The sequence below is a fragment of the Schistocerca cancellata genome, chromosome 1, assembly GCF_023864275.1.
Source record: "Schistocerca cancellata isolate TAMUIC-IGC-003103 chromosome 1, iqSchCanc2.1, whole genome shotgun sequence".
Classification (NCBI taxonomy): domain Eukaryota; kingdom Metazoa; phylum Arthropoda; class Insecta; order Orthoptera; family Acrididae; genus Schistocerca; species Schistocerca cancellata.
The window spans coordinates 780,498,467-780,511,876 of NC_064626.1; the positions used below are offsets into that span (position 1 = coordinate 780,498,467).

General features: G+C 43.1%; 1 protein-coding gene across 1 annotated transcript in view; it reads right to left on the reverse strand.

Annotated features, from left to right (window-relative positions):
- LOC126162301 (trypsin-1-like) overlaps positions 1–10,594 on the reverse strand; it is a 67,427-nt gene extending 56,833 nt beyond the window's left edge. Inside the window, exon 1 of the mRNA XM_049918723.1 lies at positions 10,545–10,594. Coding sequence (XP_049774680.1) covers positions 10,545–10,590 — 46 coding nt within the window. The 5' untranslated portion in view covers positions 10,591–10,594. The remainder of the gene's footprint in view (positions 1–10,544) is intronic.
- Between the last annotated feature and the right edge of the window lie 2,816 nt (positions 10,595–13,410).

The window sequence follows — 13,410 nt, forward strand, 5'->3', positions numbered from 1 at the left end:
CAAAGTTTGAAAAATAATAGACTGGTGCTTTTTTTCCATCAATTTCATTCGTTCTGTAGACAGTGGAGCTCTCACTCTGACACACTATTCAGTGTTTGGATGCATTTTAGTTTGCTGTTAGTAAATAAACTAAAATATATATTACAACATAACATCGTTACATGTCATGATATGTGTAGAAAGTTTTGTGGCGTAGCCTGGTTAGTCACCCCTCTGCTGCGAATGGCGTATAGTGTAGAAAAATAAAGCGACGATAAATCGATAGCAGAAAATGCTGTATGGGGTGAACGTTACGACTGTACCTAAACTCGGGTCACGTCAGCACCGATGAGAAAAGCTAGAGTAGTCTCGTACAGCAAACACGCTATCAAACTAGAGTTCCAAATCGAAGTACAGAAAAGCGAGATAACGTCTTACAGATTAGGCGAATGCAGGCTTCAATATCGATATTCGAGTTGCCAATCTGCCCTATAGCTGAGCTATTTACTTTCATTTGACGTCTTTACCGCGAACAGTAGAGACATAATTGAATGCCTAGAGCAGATTTTTCCTTTTTCTACCGTGGCGTGTTGGGTATCTGAGCGGTCAGCATGGCATTCAGTGACGTAGAGGACGCGACTAGAATTTCTGGTACTCCACGAGATTGATTTCTTAATGGGACACCTGGAAAGGGTTCACCTCAGCCTCGTTATACTGTTTGAAGAGCTACTTGAATGAGAAGTGGCGGTTCCAAGACTTCAAAGCCGACAACGTACGGGAGAGCTAAGTGCTGACCCCACGTTAATCCACAGCGCATCAAAATGACGCCATTGACTGAGGATAATATGGCAGTCGTTCGCTCCCGTCCGACTAGTCTGAGGCCAGAGCGGTGAAACTTTGCTTTCCTCCATCAATCTTCTGCCCAACACTCTTTCCCCTCCTGTGCCAACCTCTTCATTTCAGAGTAGTACATCTACCCATTGTCCTCACTATTTCTCGGATGTATTCCAATGTCTGTCTTCCCCTTCAGTTGTTACCCAGTGCCGGTCTGCCTAGAGCACCTAGGAAATTATTACATTTATTACCTTATCGGCCCACTTAATTTTCAACATTTCCCTGTAGTACCATATCTCATCGTTTCAGTTCTCTTCTTTTCCAGTCCTTCCACAATCAATAATTCACTTCCAAACAACTCCGAGTTCATTCAGGACTTTATTCTTTAAATTAGACCCCTTATTTGATACTACTAGACTTCTTTGATGAGCGTTATATGGTGTGCAAATAATATCGTCACCTTTCTCCGAGTCTGTCTCTATACAGGTAGAGTGGCGATATATAAGAGCAACAAGCAACGTATTGATAGTCACCCCTGAGATGTCTGTAGTATACTGGTAGTTTATAGTGTCAAGACATTTCATTTCTAACACAACTAACACTTCCATATCCTTAGTGTTGTTTAACGATGATCATTTAAAAAGAGCCTGAGTCTCAAAGCATTATTTTGAATTTATCTGGAACGCCCTATTTGCTCAGTAAATGTGTCAATGTTATCGTGTGTACGACGAGTATAGGATAACACGAAAAGCAGCAAGAAATGGTATAAAAAGAGCAGGATTCTTTATGAATAGAACAGTAAACGGAGAGTGAGTTACCACAAACAGCTCAATGATAGTGTTATTTTCATCAGAATCTGCAAACCAATGCCAAAGGCAAGAGTTCTGATGTACTTACCGACGTGCAGCAGAAGATAGACGAAATATGTAAGGATATTGAACTAGTAAGTCAGTGTGTAAAAGTAGATAGTCTAATAACGAAGGGGGGTCTGAAATGTGGTAGTAGGCGAAGGAATAGCATAAGGAGTAATGATAGTGGAAGGGTATGGGTTGTCCAATAAATTTCAGCTAATAATAGTGTATACTCACAAGAAGAGGTGATATTCCAGAAATAGGCCGTGAAACACAGATTCCGACAACAGATACTGACTGTGAAGCTTACACAGGGATTCTGATCAGAATAGAAAAGACGGACAATAGACTGAAGTTTAAGAGAATGTTAGGGAACCGTCAATGTGCAAAGAAATAAGATACAGACGTACTGTGGAATGATGAGGCAAATTAGAAGTTCTTTATGTATGTAAATACTGAGACAGTAAACACGGTAGTAGGAAGTTAAGTTGGAGAGAACTGGCTTTACTAAAAGAGGCAGTCACATAAGTTGAAAAACATAGGTACAAGGAAGTTAAAATGCAGCTTGAATACACCCTTTATTATAAAATTTGCTGATAACATTGCTGGTGAGTGAAGAATATGGACTGAGAGTAAACAGAAGAAATAAGATAGTAATGAGAAACTCTAAAAATGAGATTAGCGATAAACTGAACATTAAAAAAATTGGTTCAAATGGCTCTGAGCACTATGGGACTTAACATCTGAGATCATCAGTCCCCTGGAACTTAGAACTACTTAAACCTAACTAACCTAAGGACATCACACACATCCATGCCCAAGGCAGGATTCGAACCTGCGACCGTAGCGGTCGTACGGTTTCAGACTGAAGCGCCTAGAACCGCTCGGGCACACCGGCCGGCAAACTGAACATCAAATCTGGTGACCAGGAAGTAAACGAAGTGCCACGTTGGTAGCAAAATAACACATAACAAACGTAGCAAGGACATAAGAAGCACAATAAGAAGCGCTATCTTAGGTAAAGAGGGAATTTCTGGCTAACAGAAGTCTACTAGTATCGAACACAGGCACAATTTGAGGAAGAAATTTCTGAGATTGTGTGTTTGGAGCACTGCATCGTATGGCAATGAATCAAGGACTACGTTAAAACTGGAGAAGAACTGAAGCGTTTTAGTTGTGGTACTATAAAATGATGTTAAAAATCAAGTGTACTGATGAGATACTGAATGTGGAGATTCTCCGAAGAATCGGTGAAGAAAGGAAGACACGAAAAACAACGACAAGGGAAAGGGACACGACAATAGGACATATGTTAAGACATCAGGAAATATTTTCCGCGGTGCTAGAGGGATCTGTCACCGAAGTTATGCGCTGTCGGGCTGGGCTAGCACTTGAATGGGTTACCATCCAGTCTGTAGAGCGCTGTTGGCAAAGGGGCAGCAATCAGCCCTGTGAGGCAAACTGACAAGCTACTTGATTGACAAGTAGCGTCCCTGGTCCCATACAGTGACATACGGCCGGGACAGCGGATAGCGGTGTACTGGCCACATGTCCCTCCATATCAAAAACTTCCCAAGTCTTGTAAATGTGTATGATAACTTCACCGTCAGAGTACAAGCATCCACGCTTCATCTTCATATTAATATAGTATGTTTCGATCCATAGATTTAAGTTTCCTCCATTTGTCAATATTTTTTTGAATTATTTTGATTTTTTTCGTTCCAGATAGATGTTCAGCTGCATCAGCTCGATCACCATCTTCACATCCTCCTACGTGCTTCTAAAGCATTTCGTATCATCTAATCTCCATCGTCATTTATCTTGACACCTCCATCTCCATTCCCTTTCAAAGCAACCGTTCCGGCATTTGTCTGGAGCGATTTGGGGAAATCATTGGAAGCCTAAATCTGGAATTGCCGGACGAGGCTTTGAACCGTCATCCCCTCCTGCCCCCCCCCCTCCCCCACCGAATTAGAGTCCAGTGTGCCAACCATTGAGCTACGTCACTTAGATCCTTACTTTAAGAAAACTTTCTATTCCCTCCACCACGTCCGTTACTTTACCATTGTGTAGTTCATGCAACGCTTCACTAATACTAAGCTCTTTGTGCTTGGAGTCTTTTAAATGTGCAACCAAGTGGAGGAGTTACTGTCACTTATCACCGTGTGTTCTTTGCACCTTCTTTTCTCTTTGACCAATATAAAACTGAAATCATTTCCGCAACTAATTTTATGTTTTATGGGAAAAACTCCGGTTTACGTGGAGTTTGTCTCAACAGGCGCTGCAAACTATTATCGTTCCTCCGACTTGTGCTCACTTTCGAATTCTTAAAGCAACGAGCTATTTTATCGGAAAAAGTAACGGGATTGAGCCACATTTTATTGGTTTTGTAAATGACGTGTGAGCTACCTACTTAGGTAAACCGTTATTTGCAGCTATGTTCCGCAGAATTTGTAGTCAATTTTGTTTTCCAGTGCCAACCTTTGAATCCTAGAGTAAGCTGATGCAAGGTTATGTGCCTTCTGGTGACGGTTCTATATGTGAATAATAATGTACGTTGTGGAGGAGTTATGAAATATATCGAATGTATCTTCAAATTTCACATTCGAAATTTTGAGATAAGAAAAGCTGACTTTTTCTCATTTTCTTTGGTTCCACTGCGAATTTAATCTGATGACACAACCTGCTGAAATGTGAATGTTTAATATTATACTCATTTGTTGTATAATGAAATAAGATTAATATGTCGTCGACACACCTATCAGAATGAACTATTTTCTCGTTTTTCCAGTGAACCCGCAAATATCTTTTCTAGTAAATTATTAAAAGTATCACCTAATGTGCCTGTGAGGCAAAACCCAACACCACTCCATTCTCTTGGATACAAATTTCGTTCTAGAGCGAGAAATAGTCGTATGCAGTTATCAGCTCTAGGAGATATACTATTCATAAACTTATCTAGACGTTTCTTTTATACTTAAGGAGGTAAATTTTAATGCTTTAAATAGTTTCTGCTGGTATAATTTTTTATGAGGGTTTGATATGTCGAATGACAGAACTTTCCCGCTATAGTGAATCTATTTTAATTTGGTAACTACATGTATACATGTATGTACTTCTGTATACACACTGACTGTCAAGGAATGGGAAGGATCTAGAATAGGAGGAAACGAAACTTCAAGATTTGAGACGGCATGTGACGTAATTTTAGTGATGATGAAATCGAATGAAATGTGTGATGAACTTGTCAGTATGAGATCACGTTTCTCCTGTGGTGTGGATGCATGCACAGAATCGGTTGAGAAGGATGTCATGCACAGGCGACAGGCAAAATAATGTGAACAGCAGTAGCAACAGGGTGGTCTTGTTTGATGCTCAACAATGCAGCTAAGGCTCGTGTCTTGCTGGACTGTTCATGTTCAGTACGGACTAGGCATCAGTGGAGGTTGTTTACCAGTGGTGGACACTTTGTATTTGCATTCAGAGGACGAGCTCGACCTGCAATGAAAGACCTAAAGGAGTTCCAAAGAGGGTACATTTTGGGAGCCCGATTAGCTGACGTATCAGTAACAAAAACAGCCAACTTACTGAATATTTCAAGAGCAACTGTTTCAACAGGCCTGACAGCCTACACAAAACATGGGGAAACATCATCGTGTAATGGTAATAGTTGACCGAGCAGGTCCTACCTATGTTCGATCGTGAACAGATCTTGCAAATACCTCTGCATCACGCAGACACTTCATAGAGACTCGTGCGATGTGTGGAGGAGCATTGTCCTGTTCAATACGTGTACCGCGGCACAGTCGCATGCGAGGTACCACATGATATTGCACGATGTTCTCGGCCAATTTTTGTGCTGTCAGAGTTCCCGCAGTCACTAGCAGCCGTGACCTGAAGTCATACCCGATGGTCATACCCGATGGCCCTTCACACCATGCCGTGAGTAGTGTCCCTGCGCACATCCGAAACATTAAAAGAAAAGGACGTCAACCTGCTAGTGCAGAACTGCGATTCATCGTGGAAGCCAATGTGATGACATTCAACAGCAGTCTATGCTTTCCGTTATCGCACCTCTCGAATCGCACCCTTTTGTGCTGCGGTGTTAACAGCATCTTACTATGCTTAGAACAGTAATTCCCTGGCCTGGCTGCTGTTAGTCTCCGGCTAATGGTGACACAAAATTGTTGAAAATCATTTAAAAGCCAATATTGCACAATATACGGATTCAACAGTCTTAGCTGTCATCTTCAGTCTTAAACAAATTTTGGAATAACACATGTTCATTTTACTCTTAACCTCATGCAAAAGATGTCAAATAAATAAAATTCAGCACTGTTGAAACCGGGTGTCTTGAATAAAAAAATATTTTGTGCGATATTTGCTTTTGAATGGGCTTTAACAATTAAAACAGATCCCCTTCAATGAGAAAATTCAGTGACTCAAAATGTTGCAAGGGGACTCGGATGGCATGGACAGCTTTGTAGGGTTTATTATGTGCCTGGTGCACAACACGGTGGTGCTCCTTTGTGGTGGTCAGACGTGGTGGAGTCAGACGTGGTGGACCGGAAACTTGATAACGAGTTTGCTCGCCCTTACGTTGCCATTCCGTCCAGATCAGGCCACTGTCATTTACGAATGAGCCATGTATCTGGATAATGCACGATTATACCAGACGGCCGTACAGAGACCCACTGCGAGGTCCTTCCCCGGGCGGACAACACTGTATCGCAAGAGTGTGCAGCCCGTCCGCCTCCTTCGCAGTGGTCGCTCCCCCTCTGACGCTGTTCATGCCGTATATACCCCACTAGGTCTGGTAACAACGCTAAACACGAACAACATTAATGCATCCTAGTTGTCGTTCAGCCTGTCTTACGGAATTTCAACTTGAATCATTTACATACCCGTCATTGTTGTGTGCATGTACGAAGTTACATTAACATCCGACCATGCTTTTTGTGTACCCCTCTTTTGTTGTCAAGCAACCTTACTAAACCTATCTTATCACTCTTCAGTACACATGAATCAGAACACCCGAGTGCTTCGTATTTGTACGTCTTCTTGATATGTGTGTGTACTTTAACACGAGATCGTGATAACACTTTATCAGTAGCCCCCTGCCAACATTAAATGTAGTGCGTCCGTACGTGTGTGCTGAGTGCTATGATACGTGTAATATACAAGAGCATGCTGAAAAGTAATGCCTCCGACATTTTTATGTCAAAGATCTTACAGAGTTTTACACAGAACAAACGTTATTAACTCTCTATGGCTTTGTTCTTCATGCCCACGTATCTGCAGCCCTCTGCTGCTAGAGGTCTGAGAATTGTAGTGTGTAACATGGACGTGTGTAACTTAACTATGTCGCTGTGTGAGAAATGGCGTGCTGTAATTGTGTTTCGAATTCTAAGAGTTCGACCACACATGCGTACCCTCTCCATCAGCACGACGAGTCCACAACACACACTGGCGCTGAAACATATGCTAAAATACGACGCTTGCGTTCCCTTACATGGATCATCCTGCACGTAGTCTCCACATGGCCCAATCCGATTTTCATCTCTTTATAAAACTCGGAGAACACCTTCGAGCCGGACGGACTGACCGTGCGGTTCTAGGCGCTACAGTCTGGAGCTGAGCGACCTCTACGGTCGCAGGTTCGAATCCTGCCTCGGGCATGGATGTGTGTGATGTCCTTAGGTTAGTTAGATTTAATTAGTTCTAAGTTCTAGGCGACTGATGACCTCAGAAGTTGAGTCGCATAGTGCTCAGAGCCATTTGCACCAACACCTTCGAGAACTTCAGTTTGGTAGTGCTGAAGAGGTGCAAGCAGAGGTGAGGTTGTGGCTCCGTCAACAATGTCAGACATTCTACAGTGACGGCATCAGCAAACTGGTCACTCGTTAGGGGAAATGTGTTCGTCACCTAGGTGACTATGCTGAGAATAAAACTGCATAGACATGTAGAATAAAGATGTGCAATGTTAATAACATTTGTTTACAAATCTTTAACAGTATTCACTTAAAAAATTTGGAGGCGTTACTTTTCAGCAAGCCCTAATATATAATTTTGAGAACTGTGACGTGCAACCAAACAAACGGTGCTACTCATTTCAATTTTATGGTGACTGTGCCACCTGCATTCGTAAGCGCAGTGGCGGTGGACGATATTTAAATATGCACAGACACAGAGACTTGTATGCCATACAAGTGACAAAGAGTCACGGGATAGCGATATTCACAGTGCAGATGGTGGTAGTACCGCATACATAAGGAATAAAAGGGCAGTACATTGGTGGAGCTGTCATTTGTACTCAGGTGATTCATGTGGAAACACTTCCGACGTGAGAATGACCACACGGCCGGAATTAACAGATTTGGAACGCGGATTGGTAGTAGGAGCTACCCGCATCGGACATTCCATTTCGAAAATCCACAGTCTCAAGAGCGCGCCGAAAATACCAAATTTCAGGCGTTACCACTCACCACGGACGACGCAGTGCCCGACAGGCTACGCTTAACGACGGAGAGCAGTGGCGTTTACGTAGAGTTGTTAGTATTAACAGACAAGCAGCATTGCGTGAAATAACCGCAGAAATCAACGTATCCGTTATGACAGCGCGGTGAAAGTTGGCATTACTGGGCTGTGGTAGCAGATGACCGACACGAGTGCAGCGCCTCCCTTGGGCTTGTGACCACATCGGATTGGCCCTAGACGGGAAAACTTTGGCCTGGTCATATGAGTCCACATTTTAGTCGCTAGGGTTCGAGTGTGGCCCAGATCCCACGAAGTTGTCAAGAAGGCACTGTGGAATCTGGTGGTTCATAATGGCGTGGCCAGCGTTTTTATGGAGAGGACTGATTCTATGGTCCAGTTGAACCGATCTTTGACTGGATATGGTTATTTTTGGCTGGTTGGAGACCATTTGCAGCCATTCGTAGACTTCATGTTCACAAACAAAGATTGAATTTTCATGGTTGGCAGTGCGCCATGTCACCGATATGAAGAACGTTCTGGACAATTAGAGCGAACGGTTTGGCCACCCAAATCGCCCGGCAAAAATGAATCTCAGTGAAAATTTATCGGACCTAATAGAGAATTCAGTTCGAGCAAAAAGTCCTACACCGGCAATAGTTTCGCAATTAGGAACGGCTGTAAAGGCAGCGTGGTTTAGTATTTATGCAGGTGACTTCCAACGACTTTTTGAACCCATCCCACATCAAATTAGTGAGGTATGTGGTGAGAAAGCGGATCAGGAGGTATCCCATGACCTCTGTCACCTCAGTGTAATGTGCTATCGGTAACTGTGTGTGAAGTAAGGTCGAACTTCTTACTATGTTTAACACTTAATTGATTGCGGATACAGGAAATTTATATTGCCTATACTTAACAGGACACTTGATAATGGTTTAAGACAGAACGTGCGCAATCGTACAAAGGCGGCACTGAATCACTTTCAGGTACTGACAACGCTGTATCACAAGAGTAAGCGTCATCTCATCCTTCTTCGAAGTGATCCTGCAACATTGTAGGCTGTCCACGCCTCTTATACCCCGCCAGGCCTGGTAACTTGTACCCGGGAAGCGCGGAACAGCAAAGACTGGAAGCGTTAATGGAGAAACAAGTTTAATCTCTCAACTGAAGTTCACGCAAGATCTGAAAAGAAACACTGTCAGCCGGAATTGTACACTGAGTCCCTATCACTATAAATACATCATTGTCACTTCGACTCTGGATATGATGGCAGTTACAAGCGCTGCGTCTAAGTGCGCAGTGCTGTTCGTGGCGGAGCGTGCGCTTTTAGCTAGTCGGGGCATGCAGGGGTGAACAGACCCCCGGTGAGCCCGCTGTAGAGTAGTATGGCGTGATTCGCCTGTTGTCGGTAGAGAACTATTTTCCCAGTGTACGGTGGCCGGCGTTGCCGGTGTTACCATTGAAGCGGCTCAGGGGTGGTTAAGTTGGCGCTGTATTGCGGTGGTGGTGACACCGCCTGTCGGCCGCAAGCTGAACGCCGTCTGATTCCTGGCCCCGAAACGCTGTGCGCCACGGTGCGGTCAAAGATGTCACTGCAGTAGCCGGCCGCCATGGCCGAGTGGTGTTAGGCGCTTCAGTCAGGACGCTAAGGACGCAGGTTCCAATCCTGCCTTGGGCATGGATGTGTGTGATGTCCTTAGGTTAGTTAGGTTTAAGTAGTTCTAAGTTCTAGGGGACAGAGGACCTCAGATGTTAAGTCCTATAGTGCTCAGAGCCATCTTAACCATTTGAACACTGGAGTAACAACACCAAACACATTAGATGCGTACTCAGCGTCAGTGACCAACATAATGAAGAACTGCGTTATTACTGTCTCCATCACATCCAGTACCATCATAAACACCATCGCGTTTCAAGACGTTTCAAATGTTGTGACATACCATTTCTCGTCTCTGTCGCCATCTGCTCCTCTGTGGTCTTGATACATGCCTTTTCAGGTATCATAAATTGTAATATTACTTCACAGCTTGAGTCACCAAGTTCCAAATGTTGAAGTTTTCTCCAGTTCTACTTCAACTACTTAAAGTACATCTGAGGTTACACCGGGAATACCAAAAATTCAAGTTTTAGCTCCTTCGTTGAGGTGATAACGAATATAAAGGAATTTGAAGAATGGGAATACTAAATTGGGTCATTTGAGCACCATAAAACCTATTAATAAAGAAAATAAATAAATGTGCTTTTCGCACAATGCTGTATAATTATTGATTTTTTTGTGTTGTAATGTTTCGTGTAACATGTTTAGCTGTTTCGAAGTCAAGCTAAGAACTTCAACAACAAAAATTCAACCTTTGTGTAACGTAAACCTTATTTTAAAGCAGGAAATTGACCATAAAACCCTCTTACCTGTGGCCGTCGCTCCCAAGAAAATACAAATCAGGAAAGTCTTCATTTTCGTCAACACTTCTCTCTGACAAGCCTTCACCTGTATTGCCCTTTTATATACCAAGTTTTCCTGCAGTTTCGGAATTAACCTCGGCAAACTTATCTTCTGCGTAACTTCATATCTTCCTGATGACGTACTATTTGTACACTCTGTGATTCATTTCATGATTTATATTATATCTTGTTAGCTGGTACAACTTATCTTGACAGTATCTGCTAATTACTCTGTCTTCCATTTCTCATTGAAAAATTAATCTGCACACAGGACTTAAGTGTTCCAATTCTCCCTGTATATTCACTTCCTTTCAGCAGCAGCTATTCGTGTTGTACTCACATCTGAAATTCTGCTTGAGGAGTAGCGTCATATGCTTATGTGGGTTAATGCGTCCCAGTCTGTAGCAATACAACAAAAAAGGTATTTTCTTCAACAATCTAAATAGCTGTGTTAAAGTGGCTAGAAGGTCTAAATTATTTGAAACTTTTCGTATCTCATCTTCCTTTCTAGCATGGAGCTCTATAAACGTGTCAGACAATAAGCAGATGTGTAACTGGCACTATGTCATAAATGTTCTTGGTTTGGGAACTGTTTGGCAGATTAAAATATGCGCCGGATTTGGACTCACGTCTGAAACTTTTGCCCTTCGCAGGGAAGTACTTATTGCAAACTTAACATTGTCTCAGTCTCAGCTTACTGGTGAAACAAGTTATTCACTCAGCTTTCAAGGATTATCAAAATGGGGCCAGCCTAGGACGAAATGTGTACGCGTGTGGCTAACGTACATCAGAATTTTCTGGCCATTGACGCAACGCCATAGTCAATAGCAAAGTAGCAACGCGAGCTAACCTACTTCGAATAGGAATGGCACAGAACGCATCTCATAACGTGTACTCTGCAAGACACCATAGCACGTCCTTTATGGTGCGCCTGTCTGAAGAAACGTGGTCATGGCTCATTATAACTTTTACAGCCCTTTCAGCAATACCGCCAGAAGATATATTACGACCGCAATGCCGTGCCTGTTTCAGTGCGAAGCAGGACACCTGTTCCATTAAGTTTCGGGTGTGCAGCAGCAAGAAATCTCCGTCAAATATTTCGGCTGTAAAACGTTCAGCCATCTTCAGAGTGAGCCGCAAGACTGCCGCTCCAGTGCTTGCTTCGTCCCTTTATACTGTTGTACAGCGCGACTGCGCATGCGGCCACAGATGCAAATGCGCCAGAGATGTTGGTCGGCGTCAGAGACGTGCATAATGCGCGAGTTGTATCTATGACTCCGCAGCTGATCTTTGTTGGCATATCGATATATCATTGTGAGCTGCACTGTGACGACGTCTTTGCGAGTTTATTACAGCAAGTGCCGGATTCCAGGATTTATCAAGATTGAAACCACTGTCTCTATTAATTAAGTTCGTCGTCAAGCGAATTTCAATTGCCTCCTTTACTATCGAGTCCCAAAATGACGATGTAATTGCCATAATTTCGACGTTGTCATACAACATACTGTGACCATTATCAATACAGTGCTCTGCCACGGCCAACTTGTTAGGTTGTAAAAGTCGTATGTACCTCTGGTGTTCTGTACATCTTTCTTGGACAGTACGAGTTGTTTGTCCGATGTAAGAGAGGCCACATTCACATGGAATTTTGTAAACTCCAGATTTTCGGAGCAGCAAATCATCTTTGACGGAGCCCACGAGTGCAGCTGTCTTAGGTGGAGGACGAAAAATCACTTTTATTTTGTGTCTGCCGAGAATGCGTCCTATTTTGATGAGAGGCTACCCACATATGGCAGGAAGGCCATCGATTTAAAGGTTTCTTCATCTTCTTCTGCTTTCTTTGTGGCCTCTTTCGGTTTCATTTTCAGTGCCCTCTGTATTTGTAGTGGAGAGTACCCATTGTCTTGAAACACTCTTTGTAAGTGGGAAAGTTCATCTTGCAGACTGCTTTCGTCAGAAATAATATGCGCTCTGTGAGTCAAAGTTCGGAGAACACTCATTGTCTGGGCAGGATGGTGGCAGCTATTTGCACGTAAATACAGATCGGTGTGTGTCGGCTTCCTATACACTTCATGTCCCAAAGTGCCATCCTCTCTGCGCCGAACCAGAACATCCAAGAAAGGAAGGCATCCCTCCTTTTCAATTTCCATTGTGAACTTTATTTGATCGTGGAGGGAGTTCAGTTGTCTTAAAAAGTCTTGCAAGTTGTCACCATGGGGCCAAACTACAAAGGTATCATCAACATGCCTCCAGAATACCGTGGGTTTCAAGTCAGCAGATTCAAGCGCCTTCTCCTCGAAGTCCTCCATAAATAAATTGGCCACCAGAGAGGATATGGGACTACCCATGGCGACTCCGTCCGTCTGTTCAAAAAATTCGTTGTTAAATAAGAAATATGTGGAGGTCAGAACATGTTTAAATAAAGCTGAAATCTCTTTGTCAAAATTTCTTTCAATAAGTTGTAGAGATTCTGGAAGGGGAACCTTTGTAAATAAAGCCACCACATCAAAACTAACTAATATATCAGACGGGTTCATTTTCAATGATATCAGTTTACTAATGAAGTCAGCCGACTTTCTTATGTGGTGAGTACATTTTCCCACAAGAGGCCTCAACAATGATGCCAGATGTTTGGCAACGTCATAGGTCGGAGAGCCTATGTTACTCACTATGGGGCGTAGAGGAACATCTTTCTTGTGGACCTTTGGTAGACCATAAAGTCTAGGAGGCACCGGACCACTTGGTTTCAATCTCCGAACAACTTCTGGTGGAAAGGGAGAATCATTCAGAAGCGAAACAGTTTTCTTCGCCACTCGATTAGTGGGATCCCTGC